This window comes from Nematocida major, assembly GCF_021653875.1.
Source record: "Nematocida major strain JUm2507 chromosome Unknown 2406, whole genome shotgun sequence".
Lineage (NCBI taxonomy): Eukaryota > Fungi > Microsporidia > Nematocida > Nematocida major.
Window position 1 is genome coordinate 65,841 of NW_025952948.1, and position 17,230 is coordinate 83,070.

General features: G+C 51.2%; 10 protein-coding genes across 10 annotated transcripts; 4 read left to right on the forward strand and 6 right to left on the reverse strand.

Moving 5' to 3' along the window:
* Positions 1–25: 25 nt before the first annotated feature.
* NEMAJ01_1484 (importin-7) lies at positions 26–2,746 on the forward strand (the record flags this gene model as incomplete). The annotated part of the gene is made up of 1 exon (XM_047915322.1): positions 26–2,746. One exon carries the CDS (start codon positions 26–28, stop codon positions 2,744–2,746), a length of 2,721 nt encoding a protein of 906 aa, XP_047771279.1.
* Positions 2,747–2,946: 200 nt separating this feature from the next.
* NEMAJ01_1485 (phosphatidylinositol 4-kinase B) lies at positions 2,947–5,028 on the reverse strand (the record flags this gene model as incomplete). The annotated part of the gene is made up of 1 exon (XM_047915323.1): positions 2,947–5,028. One exon carries the CDS (start codon positions 5,026–5,028, stop codon positions 2,947–2,949), a length of 2,082 nt encoding a protein of 693 aa, XP_047771280.1.
* A 48-nt stretch (positions 5,029–5,076) lies between these two features.
* On the reverse strand, positions 5,077–5,589 carry NEMAJ01_1486 (uncharacterized protein; the record flags this gene model as incomplete). The annotated part of the gene is made up of 1 exon (XM_047915324.1): positions 5,077–5,589. One exon carries the CDS (start codon positions 5,587–5,589, stop codon positions 5,077–5,079), a length of 513 nt encoding a protein of 170 aa, XP_047771281.1.
* A 24-nt stretch (positions 5,590–5,613) lies between these two features.
* NEMAJ01_1487 (uncharacterized protein) lies at positions 5,614–8,439 on the forward strand (the record flags this gene model as incomplete). The annotated part of the gene is made up of 1 exon (XM_047915325.1): positions 5,614–8,439. The coding sequence occupies one exon, from the start codon at positions 5,614–5,616 to the stop codon at positions 8,437–8,439; it is 2,826 nt and encodes a 941-aa protein (XP_047771282.1).
* A 102-nt stretch (positions 8,440–8,541) lies between these two features.
* Positions 8,542–9,300, reverse strand: NEMAJ01_1488 (uncharacterized protein; the record flags this gene model as incomplete). The annotated part of the gene is made up of 1 exon (XM_047915326.1): positions 8,542–9,300. One exon carries the CDS (start codon positions 9,298–9,300, stop codon positions 8,542–8,544), a length of 759 nt encoding a protein of 252 aa, XP_047771283.1.
* Positions 9,301–9,625: 325 nt separating this feature from the next.
* On the forward strand, positions 9,626–12,181 carry NEMAJ01_1489 (uncharacterized protein; the record flags this gene model as incomplete). Its single annotated transcript, XM_047915327.1, has 1 exon — positions 9,626–12,181. The coding sequence occupies one exon, from the start codon at positions 9,626–9,628 to the stop codon at positions 12,179–12,181; it is 2,556 nt and encodes an 851-aa protein (XP_047771284.1).
* A 232-nt stretch (positions 12,182–12,413) lies between these two features.
* Positions 12,414–13,805, reverse strand: NEMAJ01_1490 (uncharacterized protein; the record flags this gene model as incomplete). Its single annotated transcript, XM_047915328.1, has 1 exon — positions 12,414–13,805. The coding sequence occupies one exon, from the start codon at positions 13,803–13,805 to the stop codon at positions 12,414–12,416; it is 1,392 nt and encodes a 463-aa protein (XP_047771285.1).
* A 298-nt stretch (positions 13,806–14,103) lies between these two features.
* Positions 14,104–15,579, reverse strand: NEMAJ01_1491 (tRNA (guanine26-N2/guanine27-N2)-dimethyltransferase; the record flags this gene model as incomplete). Its single annotated transcript, XM_047915329.1, has 1 exon — positions 14,104–15,579. The coding sequence occupies one exon, from the start codon at positions 15,577–15,579 to the stop codon at positions 14,104–14,106; it is 1,476 nt and encodes a 491-aa protein (XP_047771286.1).
* A 250-nt stretch (positions 15,580–15,829) lies between these two features.
* Positions 15,830–16,558, reverse strand: NEMAJ01_1492 (zinc finger protein; the record flags this gene model as incomplete). The annotated part of the gene is made up of 1 exon (XM_047915330.1): positions 15,830–16,558. The coding sequence occupies one exon, from the start codon at positions 16,556–16,558 to the stop codon at positions 15,830–15,832; it is 729 nt and encodes a 242-aa protein (XP_047771287.1).
* A 25-nt stretch (positions 16,559–16,583) lies between these two features.
* Positions 16,584–17,213, forward strand: NEMAJ01_1493 (6-phosphogluconolactonase; the record flags this gene model as incomplete). The annotated part of the gene is made up of 1 exon (XM_047915331.1): positions 16,584–17,213. The coding sequence occupies one exon, from the start codon at positions 16,584–16,586 to the stop codon at positions 17,211–17,213; it is 630 nt and encodes a 209-aa protein (XP_047771288.1).
* Between the last annotated feature and the right edge of the window lie 17 nt (positions 17,214–17,230).

Consider the following 17,230-nt stretch of genomic DNA (forward strand, 5'->3'; position numbering starts at 1 on the left):
TGCAAAAAAATTTACCCCCGTAAATATGACAGTATATCCAGAAGCAAACTTACGAGAATGCATTCTCATGTCAATGAAACCAGACATGGATGCAAAAAGAGTCGCGGAGAAACAACTTGAGGAGATCAGCAGGAACCCTAGCTTCTTAACTGCGCTGTTGCACTTATCAGCAAAGGACCAAGAGCCAGCTGTTAGAATGTTTGCAGCTTCGTATTTCAGAAGATACTTGGAAAAGTTTTGGAGCTTGGAGGGATTTGACAAGCACAGCATTATTAAGGAGCTTCCAGGGATTCTCCTCAGCTCGTCCAAGGACGGGGAGAAGCATCTTCTTGCCGCGTTGCAGTTTATCCTGAAGGAGGAGCAGGCGGATCAGTGGGCTCCGATTATGGAGAAGGTCAGCGCGTTCATAGCGAGCAGCGAGAAAAGAGCCGTGGAGGTCGGGCTGAAAATTCTGAACAGGGTGATCATTGCTTTCGTGGAGGAGTACAAGGCAGAGAAGGAGTTTGAGATGATTTTTGACACGCTCGGAGTCCCGATTCTCTCCATTTTGGCAAACGCCGCGAAAGAAGGAGACGCGGAAACGGCAGGGCTCGCCATGAAGGTGTTTGGGCACTCGTGCGAGAGCTACATGATTCCGAACGCGTTCAAAACCCCGCAGTTCGTCCAGAACCTGATCTCAGTGATTGAAATGACCATAAACACGCTGTACAAGTTCGTGGCGCCTGTTAAGTGGTCGCTGGTCGTGCTGAACGGCCTCCTCAAGAAGACCCGGAAGAAGAAGGACCTCCCGGCATTCGCCATATTCGAGAGGAAAGAGGTTTTGGAGGTGCTCTACGGGAACGCAGTCAGAATTCTCGACATGTACACGCAGACAAAGGCCTCAGAGAGAGTGGAGGCACAGGCGTTCGACCTCATCAGAAATGTCGTTGGAAAGCCTGCTGGGTGGGAGATCGTTAAAAGAGACGCACTTTCAATTGTAACGCGGTTCATACTCCCCGCAGTCTCCCTCACAGAGACGATGGAAAGCTCCTGGGAGGCGTGCCAGATAGACTTCATGCGAGAGATAGAGGCGCAGTACACAAAGAACGCAGACACAATAGCCAGCGAGCTGTTTTTGGATATTGTGAAGAAGGCGGGAGGCACGGGGGAGAGCAGCGCCCTCATTGTCAGCACACTCCTCAGAGAAGTCGCAGGATACCCCGCACAGGAGGCAGTCCGCCTGAGGTTTGGAGGACTCGTGCTCCTGAAGGTCGCTGGAAAATACTTCAGCAAGAACCAGGACGCAATGAACATGGTTATTAGCGATATTTCAGCACCGCACGCAATTATACAGTACGCAGCTTTCTCCACGCTGCAGCACTTCAGCTACTACGTGGACATGCCTGCAGCAGCACTGAGGCCGTTCCTCGCAGGAGTCGAGTCGCCGGAGATTGGGGTGTCCGTTGAGAGCATTCTCTGCCTCCCAAACATCCTCGCAAACGAAGAGATGAGGCAGTGCTTGCGCGCATCAATCCCGAACTTTGTGAAGCTGCTGCTGGACCTTGCAAATAAGGTGCAGATTGAGGCACTGGCGACAGCACTTGAGGACGTTATTGTGCTGTGCACGGAGGAAACCCTGCAGTTTGCCCCGGGAATTGTTCAGGCAATATGCGCGTCAGTCATACAGCTGCTTGGAGACGCAGAGGACGACAGCGGAGAGGGCGAGCCAGAGGAAAAGTACGAAGTCCTCGATGGATACGTCAGAACAATAACCACGCTGATTGAGGCGCTGGAAAAGAACCCGGAGGGAATCAGGGCGCTGATAGAGCCGGTTATAAAAATGACCGTTCAGGTCGGAAGCACGCACCCGGACTTTTTCCCGGACTTGTTCTCGCTTTTGGTCGTGGCCTCGTACACGATGAAGTCCGTGGACGGGATGTTTGAGGCGCTGGATGTGATGCTGAAGCTGCCGGGGGATACGCTGGCCATCTACATCAGCGAAGTCTCGGCAGTGCTCGACAACTTCATCACGTACGGATGCGAGAAAATGTGCGCGTACGTAGAGCCAATTTTTGCCATTCTCAGGGATATGATGCAGGGCGTGATACTGGAGTACGACTTCCCGTACCTGTGCAGGATACTCGAGAGCATTCTCCTGAATATGGGACACCTCCTCGGGAATGGATTTGGCACAGTTATTGAGGCATCGATTCAGCTGGTTCTCTCCGATAAGGAGATGCTGGAGACGCCAGTGTCCCTGATTTCGGCAGTTGAGGTGCTTTTGTGCTCGGTCATTGTCATGCCCGGGTTCTCGGTGAATGTCTTGCAGAAGGGGGGGCACGTGGCGTTCCTCATGGACACTATTAAGGCAGAGCACAAGAAGTTTGAAAGAGTCCACGACCTTAAGCTTCTGCTTCTCTTCTCGGGAATGATGCTGTCCCAGGGCGAGGGAACACTCCCGGCGCAGATGCAGGGAGACCTGCTCGTGAGCGTGTTTGCCTTTGCGATTAAGGGAATGCCGGCAGCACTTGCCAGGAGAGAGGCCCTCAAGAGAGAGGACGAGTACAATGAGGACGAGGAAAGCTACGGGGGAATGGAGTGCTTCGATGAGGACCCTTCGTTTGAGACGCCTTTGGACAGAATTGACCCGTTCAACTACGCTAAGGGCGTGTGCAACTCGGCGCCAGGCACAGTTATGCATGCAGCCTGGATGGGGCTCCCAGAGAAAGAGAGAATGGAGATCTTCAATGTTATTCAAAAAAAGTGAGCGCAGGACAGCACATAAAGCAGCATAGGATAGGCAGAGGGCGCTCGCAGAAATAATAAAATCAACAATAACAAGAATAGTAGCGATGTACGGAAATGCGCGGACTCCTCGCAGCCGCAAAGCACAGGCCCAGAGTTCGGGCTGCCTCTAAGGGCGCCAAGGCGGATTTGGGGTATGCGTTTATTTATGCCTGTTCGGTCTCACTTGCAGTATCCTTGCGTGTAGTATTGGAGGGAGTCGTATATGTCTGTGAAGACGTTTTTCATTCCCCGGTCCACAATCTCGGAAACGTGCTCGGAAAACTCGTCAATTGTAAGGCCTGGCTGGAATCTGTCCCTGAGCGAGTGGACAGAGGCGTGCGTGATTGATAAAATACCGCCAGACTTGGCCACACTCTCCACAAGTATAATTATATGGTCCATGTGTTTGCGCAGGGACAGAAACCCCTTCAGAAACTGGTTTTTGAACGTCTCCATTCGGTCCTTCCCTGCAACCTCCGCATACTCCAGAGCAAACTTGAAGGGCGCAGACTCAACGGAGTAGAACCCTGGGTGAGACCCCAGCACAAACCCAAAGTCAATGTGGAACAGCGCACCGTTGTTCCCTATAAGAATATTTCCGTTGTGCCTGTCTTTTATCTGAAGTATGTACGAGACCAGAGAGTACGCCACCAGGCTCTTGAAAAAGACCTCCCGCGCCTCCTCCAGCTTGCTGCCCCAGTTCTCCCGGAAGTACTCTATTAGGTTCTGGGGCAGGCCTTTCTCTTTCAGGTACACTTTTATCTGGTGGATTGACTTGGCCCCCAAAATGGTTTCTATCAGGCCAGAGCCCTTCCCGGTGACAAGGGTTTTGTACGGATTCAGGCACAGCTCGACCCTGTCGCCTGCCCAGATGCTCTCTATTATGCTGAGTATTTGCGACGTAAGCTGCTCCTGCTTCATGTCCGAGCCCGTCTTCACAATTAGAGAGTTCAGCCCCCAGGTGGGCAAGTCCCTGTACACAGAGTGCTTTCGTGCAGCACTCACAGCCTCGCCCCACTCCTCGGAGAATTTGCTCCCGGAAGGCGCAATGTACTGCGGAGTGTGCATGTTGTATATTTTTCTAATCACCCGAGTCTTGATCGACAAAATGTCCAGATCCACCTGCGCACTGGAGTCGAGCTCTTTCAGGCCGCCGAGTATTTTTATGGCTGTTTTGAAAATTCTCTCTTTTGTCTCCTGCTTTCTGTCTTTTTTCTCCTCGCACGTGCTTCCCTCGTACAGGGACGGAGACTCAACCGCTTCAATCTTTCGGGGAATGTTAGCCTCCTGGGAGGTTTCAAAGACCAGCATAAAGGGGGCCCGCGTGGCAGAGTCCAGGGTTTTGGACAGCTCCACCGAAAGAGAGAGGATGTTCCGGTGCTTGCAGCTTCCCGGGCACAGTATGGACAGGCACACGTCTTCAGGCAGGTACAGGTTTAATAGGTTCAGCTCGGTCGAAAGTGCCTGGTCCCGCATGGCCTTGGGAATCGGAATGAGGGAGTTCGATACCGCGTTTAGCTTCATTATGAAGCACGCCTCGCCAGACTCTCTCACCATTTGGGCTTGCGTCATCTCCGCTTCCTTCGTGTGCACAGCCCGGGCCGCTGGAATGGCTCTATTCGCGTGCGCCACGTCGACTAGGAAGCTGTGCTGGGAAAAGTCCACGACAGAGGCCAGGCCCGAGACCAGCGCAGCAATGGCGGACTCCAGCGACGGGGTTTTGTGCCTCTTTTTTGCACACACCCGGTCTGGCAGCATGTAGTACTGCTTCTGCTGCTCCAGCATTTTGTCCACGGGAGACATCCCCACTTTTGAGCCGTACGTCATCTTCAGATACCTCGTGTACAGAGTGCTTTTTTTCGGCATCTTTCTGGGCTTGGGGCAGCGCATTTTCTTGTGCAGGATTGCGCGCGAAAAGCCCATGCATATTCTGTATTTTTCCTGGGAGGGCGCATACGAGTCTGAGACCGAGACGGAGTACATGGCAAGCGTAGCTGCAAAGTGCTTCTCTTTTCTGGATATTTTGTACAGCAGCCGGAATATAGGCCTGTTCCACAGATGGCCATTTTCCACGAGCATTAAGTTAAACAGCTGCGGGTAGTATATCATGGCTTCGCTCCTCCGGGTTTGAAACATCTTGTAGCACAAATACTGATGGACCGCTTCCTCCTTGTATCTGGATAAGCATGTTAGCGCCATCCAAAAAACAAAGTATTCTGAGTCAAAGACATTTTTAAGCCAGCTCTGCTTCTCCTGGACCATGAAAAAAGTAATTCAAACAAATCCGTCTATGTTTATTTTCTCGTAATATTAAAGCAGGCCCAGCAACTTCTTGACCCCGGAAAGCTCTTGGTTGGGGATGTATTCTGCAGCCATAACGGCCTCGCTCTTGGAAAGAAGCCCCGATGTCTTCATAGACACAATTTCATTTTTGAAGAACTTCTTGCAGACCCACACAGACCCGTTCGGGAACTCTTTCACGTACGGGACAAGCGTGTCCGTGGCCTCTATCCCGGCATGGACCATCAGAACGGAGAGTGCCGTTACTGCGTCTGTGTAGACGTCAAAAGCACTGCAAGGCGCAGAGATGTACTGCACGTGAAACATGTACGAGAGGCGAGGATGCGGTGCTACAACGCACTGGACAATCCCCTCGAGCTTCTTCTCAACGAAGGAGAAGTCTTTTTCCGACTCGATGGAAACTTTGGAAAAAGGACTATCGTGTGCAAAGAGAGAGTATACGCCTCTGGTCGCGTTTTCGTAAAATACTGCATCTATGGCCCCGTCTGGCCTGTCTTGTTTCTGCACGGCAAGCGCTTTCATAAATAGCAAGTTTTTTTTTGCGACATGAAGGGCCTTTTTCTGGAACAAGTGCGTGCTTCCCCGGCGGTGAAGTGCTGCGGATGGGCAGATTCTTTTTATTTAGCAGGAAGCAACTATGTCCTATTTTTAGAGAACAGTCATGAAGTGAAGCTGCAGGGAAGGATTAAGTGGACTGCATCAGACGGGCGCATGGTGTATGCAATCACCAGCGAAAGCATACTTCTTGTGCACAAAGAGGCAACCGACTTTCAGGAAATCATGAAAGTAGATCTGGAGGGCGTGCAGGTGATCTGTGCCTGGTACAAAAGCGGGCGGCTGCTTATACACGCGGAGAACGAAGTGCTTGTGTGCGATGTGGAGAGAAAAAGGGTGGCCAGATACACGCCGTACGGCCACCAGATCCTGGCGATGGACATTGCCCAGGGGGAAGAGCTGGTTTTTGTGCTTCTCCTGTCGTCGTGCGAGCAAAACGTGGTGAGGAGGATGGGCATGGAAGGCGTCCTTGAGGAGCTGGGGCAGGTGGCCGTCTCCAAGAACGTGTACAAAATATTCAGCGTAGAGAGCGGGGGATTCATAGCTGTGGAAAGAGGGACTCTCTCCATATACGGGCAGGAGAACCAGCGGAGGAGCATGAGCTTTGGCGAGTCTATTGTGCGGACAGGAGTAAGCCTTTCCAGCCGGACGTTTTTGATGAGCGGCCTGTCGGATGAGCTGTGCGTGCTGGACACGCAGGAGTTCAGGATCACGAAGTACATTGGCACAGCGTGCATAGTGACCGAGGGAATTGTGAGGGCGCCAGACGCCTTCTACATCTACAACCGAAAGGGAGAGGTCGGAATCTGCGAGGACGGAGAAGTCCGCGTGCTGCGAAGGGCAGGCCCAATTACGCACATAAAAGCAGTGCCAGAGTTCGGGACTGTGCCGCTGTACGCCCTGCAGAGCGAGGCAACTCGGCACATGGTCGGAAAAATCAGAAGGCAGCTCCGAAAGACCCCAACAAGAAAGACCGTGGTTCGGGAAAAGCCTGTCCAGATACTTGCAAGCAAAGAGTACACGTTCATAAAATATTTGGAGGGCTCCGAGATCCGGCAGGAGGGAGAGGCAGGAGAGCCTGTTGGCGTGGAGGTGGAGGTGGTTTCCTTTGCGTTCGAGGAGGGAGCGGCCGTTTTTGTGACAAGGTCTGGCCTGGTCTGCCGGTACAGCGGGAGAGTCCTGCAGGAGAACTGCCTTTTTTGCGGGCACGAAAAGAAAACAGAGAATGTGAAGAAAGTCGCGCCAGGCCACATGCACGAAGACGCAATCCTGCAGGCAGACATGCAGGGAGATGGGCTGCTGTACACGGCCGCAGCGGGAACGTACTTTTGGAGCTGTGCGAAGAGAAAGAGAATAAGCCTGGGCGAGCACGCAGCGTATTCGCTGAGCATGCACCGGGGAGTTGCTGTAATAGGAAATGCAGAAGACTCCGTGGCCATAGACGTGGAAACGCAGGCACAGGAAAAGCTGCCCTTCTTTGGCCGGGCGGTGGTGCGGGTAGAGGACTCCACGTACTTGGTGCACAAGCACGACGGAAGCCTGTGGTGCATGAGTGCAGGCGGGGATGCAGTGAATATATGCGCTGGATCCGTTATTCTTAGGAACATCAGGCACACAGAAAGAGGACTGCTCGTGAACACGATGAATAGCACCCTGCTTGTGTACAGGCATAGGACAGGCGAGATGTGCGCCGAGTACGTGGAACCAGTCGGGGGCTCGGGAGTTGCGTGCGTGCACGGGCGAGATGTCCTGGTGATGCATGTGCACGATAGAGAGACGGGAGAGGAGACCCTGCAGGAGTACAGGCTAGACACCGCGTGCGAGTACGCGCTCACGGAAGAAGTCCCGCATAAGGACGTGCTGGACTTTGTCGCACTTGAAAACAAGTACATGCTCGTTCTTAGCAGTAAAAGCAGGAGCATATCCGTGAAGGAAGCCGTGGAGTTGGGGCGCCCGAACGGGATTGTCGCGTCTCTGTACAGCATCTCTTCAGCGGCACTTCTGGGGAGCATAACCTACGAGGGAGCGAACTCAGTGCACACAGTGAGACTGCACGGGCGCGTGGCTCTGGGGATAAACACGGAGGACGGGGCTGTGCTGGTGCTGCTGGAGGTTGGGGGCGCAGCCCTGCAGGAGATAGACAGAGCAGTTCTGAATAAGACGGGGATTCTGTCGCTGTACAGGAATAAAGGCGTCCTGTACTGCAACACCACGAAGGGCCTGCAGACGTACAGGGTGGGCAGAAAAGGCCTGGAAATGCCCGGAAAATGTGCAGGCGTGCCAGAGTCCCGGTGCGCGATAAAGAAGCCGTATCTGGTGGAATACTCACTCGCCCGGATCAGGCTGTACGCGCCAGACACAGAGCTCAAGCAGCCGCAGGCAACATACATTGACAGAGCAAAGAGCGAGCAGAAAGTTTTTGCGGCTTTCAACAAAGACTATTTTCTCGTGGGGCATGCGCAGGAGGAGGAAGGGTCAGTTTCTCTGCTGAAAAAGGTCGGGGGGCACATGGAAAAAGTGCTTACACTCGAGCTTCCGTCCGCTGTCGTGGCCTTGGAGAGGGCGAGTTTTTCGCTGGTGAAAAGAGCGGACAGTTTGGCCGTTCTCACCCGCGAAGGGAGCGTGTACAGAATTTCTCTTGTGCCGGATGCGCTGGTTGGCGCGTGCACTCTGCCTGCGGAGGGAGAGGGAGAGTCGCCGGTCGTAATTGCCTCGGAAAGTGAGTTTCCGTTTCTGGCTGCGTCTTCGTGCGGGATGGAGAAGGCAGTGCTTGTGCAGAGCCCAGAGGCAGTGGGACTAATGCGCAGCCTAATATAGATTCAGCGAGGCCATACAATCAGTAAATACTAAGATAAATATGCGCGAATTTTGGCAGAGGCGGGCCGGAGAGCTTGTGTTTATTTATTGTTCTAGCTGTTTCTACGCAAATATTTCTTTGATCTCGTGCCGGGCAGCTTCCAGGAGGTATGCTGTTAGGGGAATTCCAAAGTCGACTGCAAACCAAATTACCAGCATGGGAAGGACCGCCCAGACCATGCACAGGTACAGAATTAGAGCAAACGGTCTGTCCGTACTTTTTGCTATCCGGCGGTGCACGCCCTTGGCTTCGTTTTCCACGAGGATGATCAAACACAAGGAGATGCACGCCAAGCCAATCTGTCCGCTAAGCTCCTTGATGGACAGGAGGTCTAGCAGGTCTCCCAGCACGTCCACAAACACCCAGCTCAGGAGCAGGCCCAGATACACACAGCTAAAGTAGAAGAGCAGAGACCCTATGTGGTTCAGCGTCGAGGTCTGAACGACAGACTTGTAGTAGCTTTTAATTAAAACCCTGAACACTGTAAAATGTGCGAACAGCTCAAAGAAAATGCAGAAAACAATTGTGCCGACGTATATCCAGTTTCCTACCAGGCCGTCGTATGCTTCCAGTGCCTTAGGCCGAACAGCCATGTATGCGGCCATGTACGCATACAGTGGGAGAGACCCGAAGAAAAAATATATACCGACTAGCATGGCCGAAAAAATAAGCACGCACAGGACAATGTTGTAGAGAACGTCCAGCACCATGGGAATGCGCATTTTCTTACTTATTTTGTACACCAGAAAATTCTTGGCGTATTCATTCGCATATTTAAACTGGTTTTTAAGTTTTTTCAGGCAATATTTGCTAAGATGCATTGTCAATTTTGTAAAAAAATGCTATTATAAAGATATTTACAATGTCCCTAGTTTAGAATATTTTAAATGCAATTGGAAAACTGACAGTTCTCATCACAGAAACCATAGCCTGAATAATGCAGTGCAATTCAGTGCCGGAAAACGGCAGAGCAGGAAGGTGTCCGGTCAAGCCCGAGGATTCTCACTCTTCGTGTGCGTCTCTATTGGAAAGAGGCATTTTTTCGAAAATCCCAGCAGCATCTGGGTAACCCAAATCAAAACGTGGAAATCGCATATCAATCCCAGCATGCTTCTTGTATTTATTATTGTGCTCAAGAACAAAAGAATGCACTTGACGCGCTTTATGTATTTTATGCTGTTTCTTCTGGGTTGGCTGACATACTTTATACTAAACCTGCCCATGAGCACTGCAGAGACTTCTTCGGCAGAAAAGGCAAAAATGCCCGTGGAGTGCAGGGATCATGCAAGCGATCAGATGCTGAAAACATACAGCACCCCAATAAACAACATTATTACAGAGTCTCGGCTTGACATAATATTCAACACACACATGCTGCAGATGGTGCCAGGCGAGTGTGCATACAACAAGTACAACCCGCTGGTTCTAATTGACGTTGAAATGCCGCAGGCGTATTCCATGTTTATCATACACTTGAGGCGACAAAAAGAAATTCTGCACATTCTGGAGCAGCTGCATCCAATAAACAACAAAATCTTCCTGCCGGTGAAGAAATCATCCTACCTCAGTGCTAAAAAGAAGCAGATACTAACCCGAGCATCTGATCTTCAGAGGATAAAGGACCAGCTTTTCCACTACATAGAAGACAAGCCCATGCCCCTGTTTGACATAAAAAACATTATTCTAATATTCACAACCGTGCACAAGGGAAACCTAATGCGGCAGTACAGCGACACGTACAACACCATAAACACGTTTAAGGAGTACATTTCCACGTACAAGAGCGAGCTAAACCACGCGTACCAAAACATTCTTGTGGAGTACTCAGAGGAAGGCTACGCCCAAAGAGCCCAAAACGTCACTACACCCTCCCCTATGGTCATGCAGTCGATGAATGCGAATGCCCTTCTTTCCTATAAGAAGAACGTCTTTAACAGAAACAACCTTATTTTTGAGTATTTGCTTATGAGCATATACATGAAGGTAGAGTCGATACTGTACTTTGTCAACACGGATCCCACCGTTTTGTACCTGAAAAACCACGGCGTCAAAATTTCAGGGCTGGATGCTCTAAAAAAGAAGGCCCAGCAGTTCCAGGACAAGTACACGCAATGCAAAAGAAACTACTACACGCTTGTGCGTAAAATTCCCTCGATTAAAACATTTTGGAAAAACGTGTATACGCTGTACAAAAACTACACAAATGTGCTCATAAACACAAACTTGGCCCTTGAGGATGTGGTATTAAGCATAGACAAAACTGCCGCGTTTGACAACCCTGGGTACGGGGCCACCCACCACAGAATAATCTCCCTTCTGTCAAGCTTGAATTTTCTGGCGGAGCACGCCCATAGAAAGCTGTCAACCAAAATCATAGCGAGCAAAGTGCTTGAAGACTCGCAGGGCAGCCTGCAAAGCCCTGAAAGGCTGAAAAATCCTTCTTTGGACGACTCCCTCAGCGACAGCACTGTGATGCGCCTGTCTAACTTTTCTCGCGCGCTGGACGCCCGAATAGAGTCAAACACTATAAGCCAGCAGGACGTCAGAGACGCAGGCCTGGTCATTTCTGCCATCAATGCGAAGGTGCACTATGAGGGCAGGCACGGCAACGAAACACAAAAGGAAAACACGCAGGTCTACATAAACAGGTACGGATTCCAGAATCCCTCCAAGTACATAGAATGCTATAACGAAGTCGCCAAAAAAATAAGCGAGGAAATAAGAAATTCCCCGGGGATGTGCGCCGAGACAAACCTAATGGACGACTTTTCGAGCATGCTTATGTACAAGAGAAAGAACCCAGCCAACAAAGAAGAGGAAATAATCCAGAACGAGAACCTTTTTTCCGCATACTTCAATCTCTTTATGAACGCCCTGTTTAAGAGCAGGCAGGCCATTGACGACCAGCAGAAGTGCAAAGCCATAAAGCCGAATCTGCTAAAGACGCTGCTTGATGTCATGGCGGTGTGCTATAAGGTGGCCGTCACCGAAAACGTGCAAGACATCCCCAGTACGCTGGCCCTGGCTGTAGACGGGTTCCCAATCCAGGCAAGCAGCGCAGAACTCCACGTAAACGCGACCACGTTCTATGTTATAGACACGCTTATGGCGGGGATAAAGAATGAAACGGGCATGCACGACTTGGACTTCTACGCGCTTTTTAGAAATGCCATCTCCGAGCTGAACATCAAGAAAGAAGCCCGGGACAATTCGCATGCAATCCACCAAAACCGCACAGAGAAAATAAGCGACTATCTCTACAAGTCCCACGGGATGTCTATAATCAATGCAATTTCCACGATCCGTGCAAGTTTGGAGCACGAAGCGAAAGTTCTCGGCCTGGAGTGGGGCGATGCCCCCGAAACAGACACGCGCCTCCTCTCCAACCGCATGCACAAAAGCTATTTTGATCTTCTGAACCAGAACAAAAACGCCATTATAAAGCTGCTTCAAACAGTGTTCGACAAAGAGACGCAAATTGGAAATATGAACAGAGACTGCACTCTGAAGCTTGCCGAGCTGTACAACAAAATAAGCACCACCCTCTCCACGATGCACAACGTGGACATGAAGAAAGAGCTGGACGCCATTTTGAAGTCTGTTGACAAAAGCATGCTGGAGAACAATCCCATAAAAGTCCAAGTAAGTGCTGTGCCCGAAGCAAACACTAACAATAATCCCCTCTCGCTGGGAACTGTGTGAGCACCTCTCCTCGCTCGGGCCGCTAGTGTCTTTCCTGGGCCATAAATAAACAAGTTTAAAGGCTCAGAAGTCGGGTTATTCGGGGCATTTTCAGCTCCAGAGAATTTTCAGCGGAAGTGCGAAAGTTTCCCAGCGCTCTGGCTGTGCACATTCCGCCCTGCAGAAGCGCAAAATATCGCCCTATCCGCCAAACCCAGGAAATGTCTGCTGCTGTGCATTTTATTTATCCTATTTATAGTTCATCCCCGTCGAAGTCTTCGGACATAATGGGCATGTACCCTTCCAATATTGGATACTTTTTGTCTAAATTACTGTAATCCACCTCTTTCACAGGCACCTCCTCTTTGCAGAACATCAGGTCAGCAACGTCGTTTGGGATTCTTTTATGCCGCTTCTCAATGTTGTTGATCAGCTGGTAGCATAGCGTGCTAACGCACTCTATAAGCATTGCATGCTGTTTTACATACGCCTCGTACGCGTGGTGGTTCTTTCTTTCCAAGTGCTTTTCAAAGAACTCCATGCTTTCAAACTTCTTCTCGCAGTATCTGCACTCTATTTCTTCTCTGGTCTTACTGCTGCAAAACTTCCGAATGTCTATGCTTCTGGGTATGCCCCCCAAATACCCCATTCTGTCGATTTCAAACGGCTTCATCCTGTGCGCGTGCTCTATTGGGTTAGAGTCGTCCAAGACGCTTGTGCTCCGGAGGTGGAAAAGCCCACACTTAAGGACCATCTCATAGGGGCAGTCGTACTTCAGCCCGCAGTAGTAGCAGAAGTTGAATATTTTCCTGAGCGCCAGCACGTACAAGTCGCCAACCTCGTGCGGGGAAACCCTCGCCTCGAGCGAAGCAACCGTCGTGCTCACGTCAGGAACTCCGAACAGCTCAGACATTCGGCCGAGAATGGACTTGCACTGCCTCGCTGTTTCGCCCATAACGTACTTATCCGAGAACTGCCGCCCTGTCTCCCGGACGGGCTTTCCGCTTATAGAAGTGGGCAAAAACCGCTGCGTTACAATCACGTTGGCGAGTGCATCTGGCCCCATCTTCTCCTTAAGCTCATCCGCTCCCACGCTGGCCCGCATGTAGACGGTTCTCCTGTACTCGTTTCGGTCCTCCGACTGCGCCATTTCCCACTCGTCCACGTGGACTGCGCTCTCAATGCCCTGCATAAGCTCTTTGACACTAGTGGTCTCCCTCAGGCACTTAAGCACAACGACAGCGGAGGCATCAACCTCCTCCGCCCTGTACTTCTCGAATAGCTCGCCCTGCAGAAGAACCTCTTTGTTTGAGGCGTCCAGCCGAATGCTTTGCTGCGTGTTTGCCATGAAGTCTCGAAACTCCATGAAACGGTCTGTGTGCGACTTTAGCAGCCACATACTTCTCTCTGAGTACCATATGCAATCAAAGAGCCCCTTCGCTATTTTCTCCTTGAGAGCCACCTCATAGTATCTTCTGAAGTACTCGCCGTACGGCATTTTGGTGGTTATGAGCTCCAGCTCCTCTTTTGTCAGCAGACGTGCGTTTTTTATGGCTATTTCGCACGCCCTTTCTGGAGTTGGGAGCCGCTCTTCTATCGGATTTCTTCTTTCCAGCACCTCTTCTCTATACCTTCTCTTCTGCATATGTGTAAAATAATTTCCAAAAACAACATTATTAAATGCCTTGGCACACTTCCCTTTGAATTCGGCCATTTCCTGTGCACCTCTCGCCCAAACATATCCAGAATGCGCTGCGCTCTTTCTATTCTGCCGATTTATTCAATTTCTTCGCATGGCTCTGCACAAAGTTTCTGCGGGCTTTAAAGGCCTGCTGCACTGTGCGTGCGCCCTGTCTTTCTATGGCACAAATCCGGGCATGGCAAAACCCCGGCCTCGTCCAGAGAGGATTCGGGTTATGCGGGCATTGCCTGCTCTTTCCCCGTCATCTTTTCATGGGCCCCCACCCAAGCCCGCTCTTGTCCTGGAATTTCAGGTACTTTTTGGAGGTAAGCTCGGAAGCCTTTTCGTCAACCTCAAAAACCTCCTGCACGCTGTTTTTCTGGGCAAACTCTTCCAGATACACCATCAGATTGTGCGTGTTCTTCTCTACATCGGCGCGCCTTCCCTGCAGCCTGTCCTCGTAAACTGCGTATACGCTTGGGCGAATGTTCTTGTAGTACAAAATCACGGAGAGGTAGACGTACTCAACTGCTCCGTCGACTTTTATGGCGTTGGGCTTGCAGTGCGTTAGAGAGACCGCAAGGCCGTTTGCGTGCAGGAATGAAATGAGCATGGGGAACGGCGGCACAGGAAACGAGAGTATTGACGCGACTGTCGGAATCGAGTAGTAGAACACGCTGTCTAGCTCGTCCCTGGCCATGGAAAGCATTCCGTGTATCCTCCGGTTGATTTGCGGCTCAGTGTACGCTGTTTCTTTGACACCGCCCGTCTTGCTGGATATGTCCGCACGGTCTATTCCGGCAATGACTCCGTCCAGGAACTTTCTGCTGTGAAGAGGCCCGCTCCAAATGGGCCCGTACATGCTGAAAGTTCGCTGGCACATCCTGCACGTGGTGGAGGCAGGGGCCTTCACGTGCTTGTACACCTCCCTATTCGGCTCTTTCTGCAGGATTGGCTGCTCCTTCTTGTTCATGCATGCGCATATAAAGTAGTTCTGGTTTTTCAGCAGGGTTTCCGTTGAGCCTTTTTTGTCGTACGACACCTGAACAAAGACCCGAATGAAGAAGTCCATGGACAGGCTGACCAGGGGAGTTATGCGCCGCCCTAGCTTGGCCGCAGTTCTCGATATGTACGACAAGACTATTCGCACCGCCGTCTCGTGGGCGTGCGAGTTGTTCATGGAGACCGATCCGTAGTACTTGTAGCACGACTCGGGGGGCTTGTCGCAAAGGACCTTCGAGTCTGTGGACGTAACGCACAGGAGCCCGTTCTCTGCAAGCCCCTCAATCGCCGTCTCTATGTACGGCGCACACGTTCCAAACGGGTCTACGTCTATCACGTCAAACGCCCTCTTTCTGCTCAGCATAAGCACTCTGCAGTCTTCATTGCGCACCTCAACCGAGCTTCTCCCGGACGAGACCACCCTATTGAGCTCTGCAGGCACCCCATTCTGCAGGCAGTTCGACACTATGCTTTCGCAGGCCCTTTCCGATATGTCGTTCATCACAATTGTGTTTTCCCCGGATATTTCTTTTACGTACCGGATTCCCCGGAGCCCAGTTGCTGACATGCACTCCAGAAGCACCACGCCTGGCCGCTGCCCTTCCTGGATAAACTGATTTATGATTTTTATGGTAAGCGCCCGGTTGAACATCTGTGCCGGATTGTAGAAGGCGCCGCCCTCAATTGTAACCCCGTTTTCGCATATTTTTCTTTTTTTGTCTTCTCCTTCGTTCATTCGCGGTCTGAAAAAATATTGGCACGCCCCGCGAATATACAGACATGCCCAGTCGGTGGAAATTCGAAGAGTTCTAATCTAAGCCCAAACTCCAAAGATGTGTTCAACACGGCCTTCTAAATGCTTTATTTCCACGCCCAGATCTGCCGCGCCCGTTTCATGGGAGAACGCGAAAACTGCACGGCAAAAATGCAAGCTCCCGCGCTGGGTCTTAATACTACTGCTTTCCGGGCCGTGCTGCAGCACATGCTCACTCTGTTCTTGTTTCTGGCTGCTCTGGGTCTTCCGGGCTGCTCCTGCTTCCAGCATCCTCTGGGGCGCTGCGGCTCACTTCGTACTCCTCGATTTCAACCACCCCGTCTCTGAAGTACTCCAGCGGGAGCCCTTTGGTTGTTGTCTGCATGTTTCTTCCCACAGGCATTACGCGCGCAGCGCCTTTCGGGTCCTCAATGCTCAGAGTTACGTCCAGGTCGTCCATGGACTTCTGCAGGAAGGCTGCTATGTCCGCATACTCTTCCAGGCCTGCCAGCTCTTCTTCCGTTATTTTGTCTTCTGGCATGCTTCCCATGGATATGAGCTTCTCGAAAATGTTTCTAATAAAAGACTCCACTGTTACAATAGTGTCTTCTGGCTGCTGGGATGAAACCCCCCTTTCCCCCGCGTCTATAGACACGCGCGCACCAGAAGGCACGACCAGATACCTTCGCAGGTCTTCGGGCTTGTTCAGCCTGCACTTTATTCTGACCCCCTTCTCAGAAAGATGCATTTCGTCTATTTGCTTGTTTCGGAACGGGCACTCGGAGCACGTAAATGTGCTTATTAGTGAGTCCGAAAAAAACATGTCCGGAACAATCAGCAGCCGAAGCACGCCAGCACCCCCGCACGATATGCACGGGTGGGGAACATCTGCAGGCTGGTTTGGGGCTAGGTCAACAGAAGTGCCTTCTGGATCAGTTTTAATCGTATTTGTGTCAGACATAAAAAAAATACTTGTTCTTGTATTTATGAAAACAAAGCTAGCTGTGAGCAACCTAGAAACAGTGGTGTATAAGGAGCTCCTTGTGTACAGTGAAAAGCCCCTGACCCTTTTGATTTCTGGAGGGTCTATACTCAGAATACTGGAATGCGCCACTATTAGCCAGCTGGACAAGAAAGAGTGGACCGTTTTCTTCGCAGACGAGCGTCTTGTTCCGCTTGCAGACCCTCTCAGCAACTACAAGGACGCTGAAAGGTTCCTGCAGGGCGTTGGGACTGTGCACCCCTACAATACAGCACTCTCTCGCGAGGAAATGGTTGGCGAGTACAAAGAGCTTCTCCAGAACGCGAAGGTGGATCTGGCCTTTCTGGGGATAGGCGAGGACGGGCACATTGCCTCCATATTCCCGGAGTCGCCGACTATTGACTCAACGGACATTGTGACCGTTATAACGGACTCCCCAAAACCGCCGTCAGAAAGAGTCACAGTAACCCCCAGGCTGCTTACAATGATAAAGCGCATAGTTTTCCTGATCCCCAGGCTCCCAAACGGCCTGATTAAAAACGTGTCTGAGCCGCACTTTTCGATTCTCTCGAGAGTGAACACAGACATAGTAATTGCCAGCATAGACCCCCTTACAGAACCAAGCACAGGATAGACACTCGCCCTGCCTAG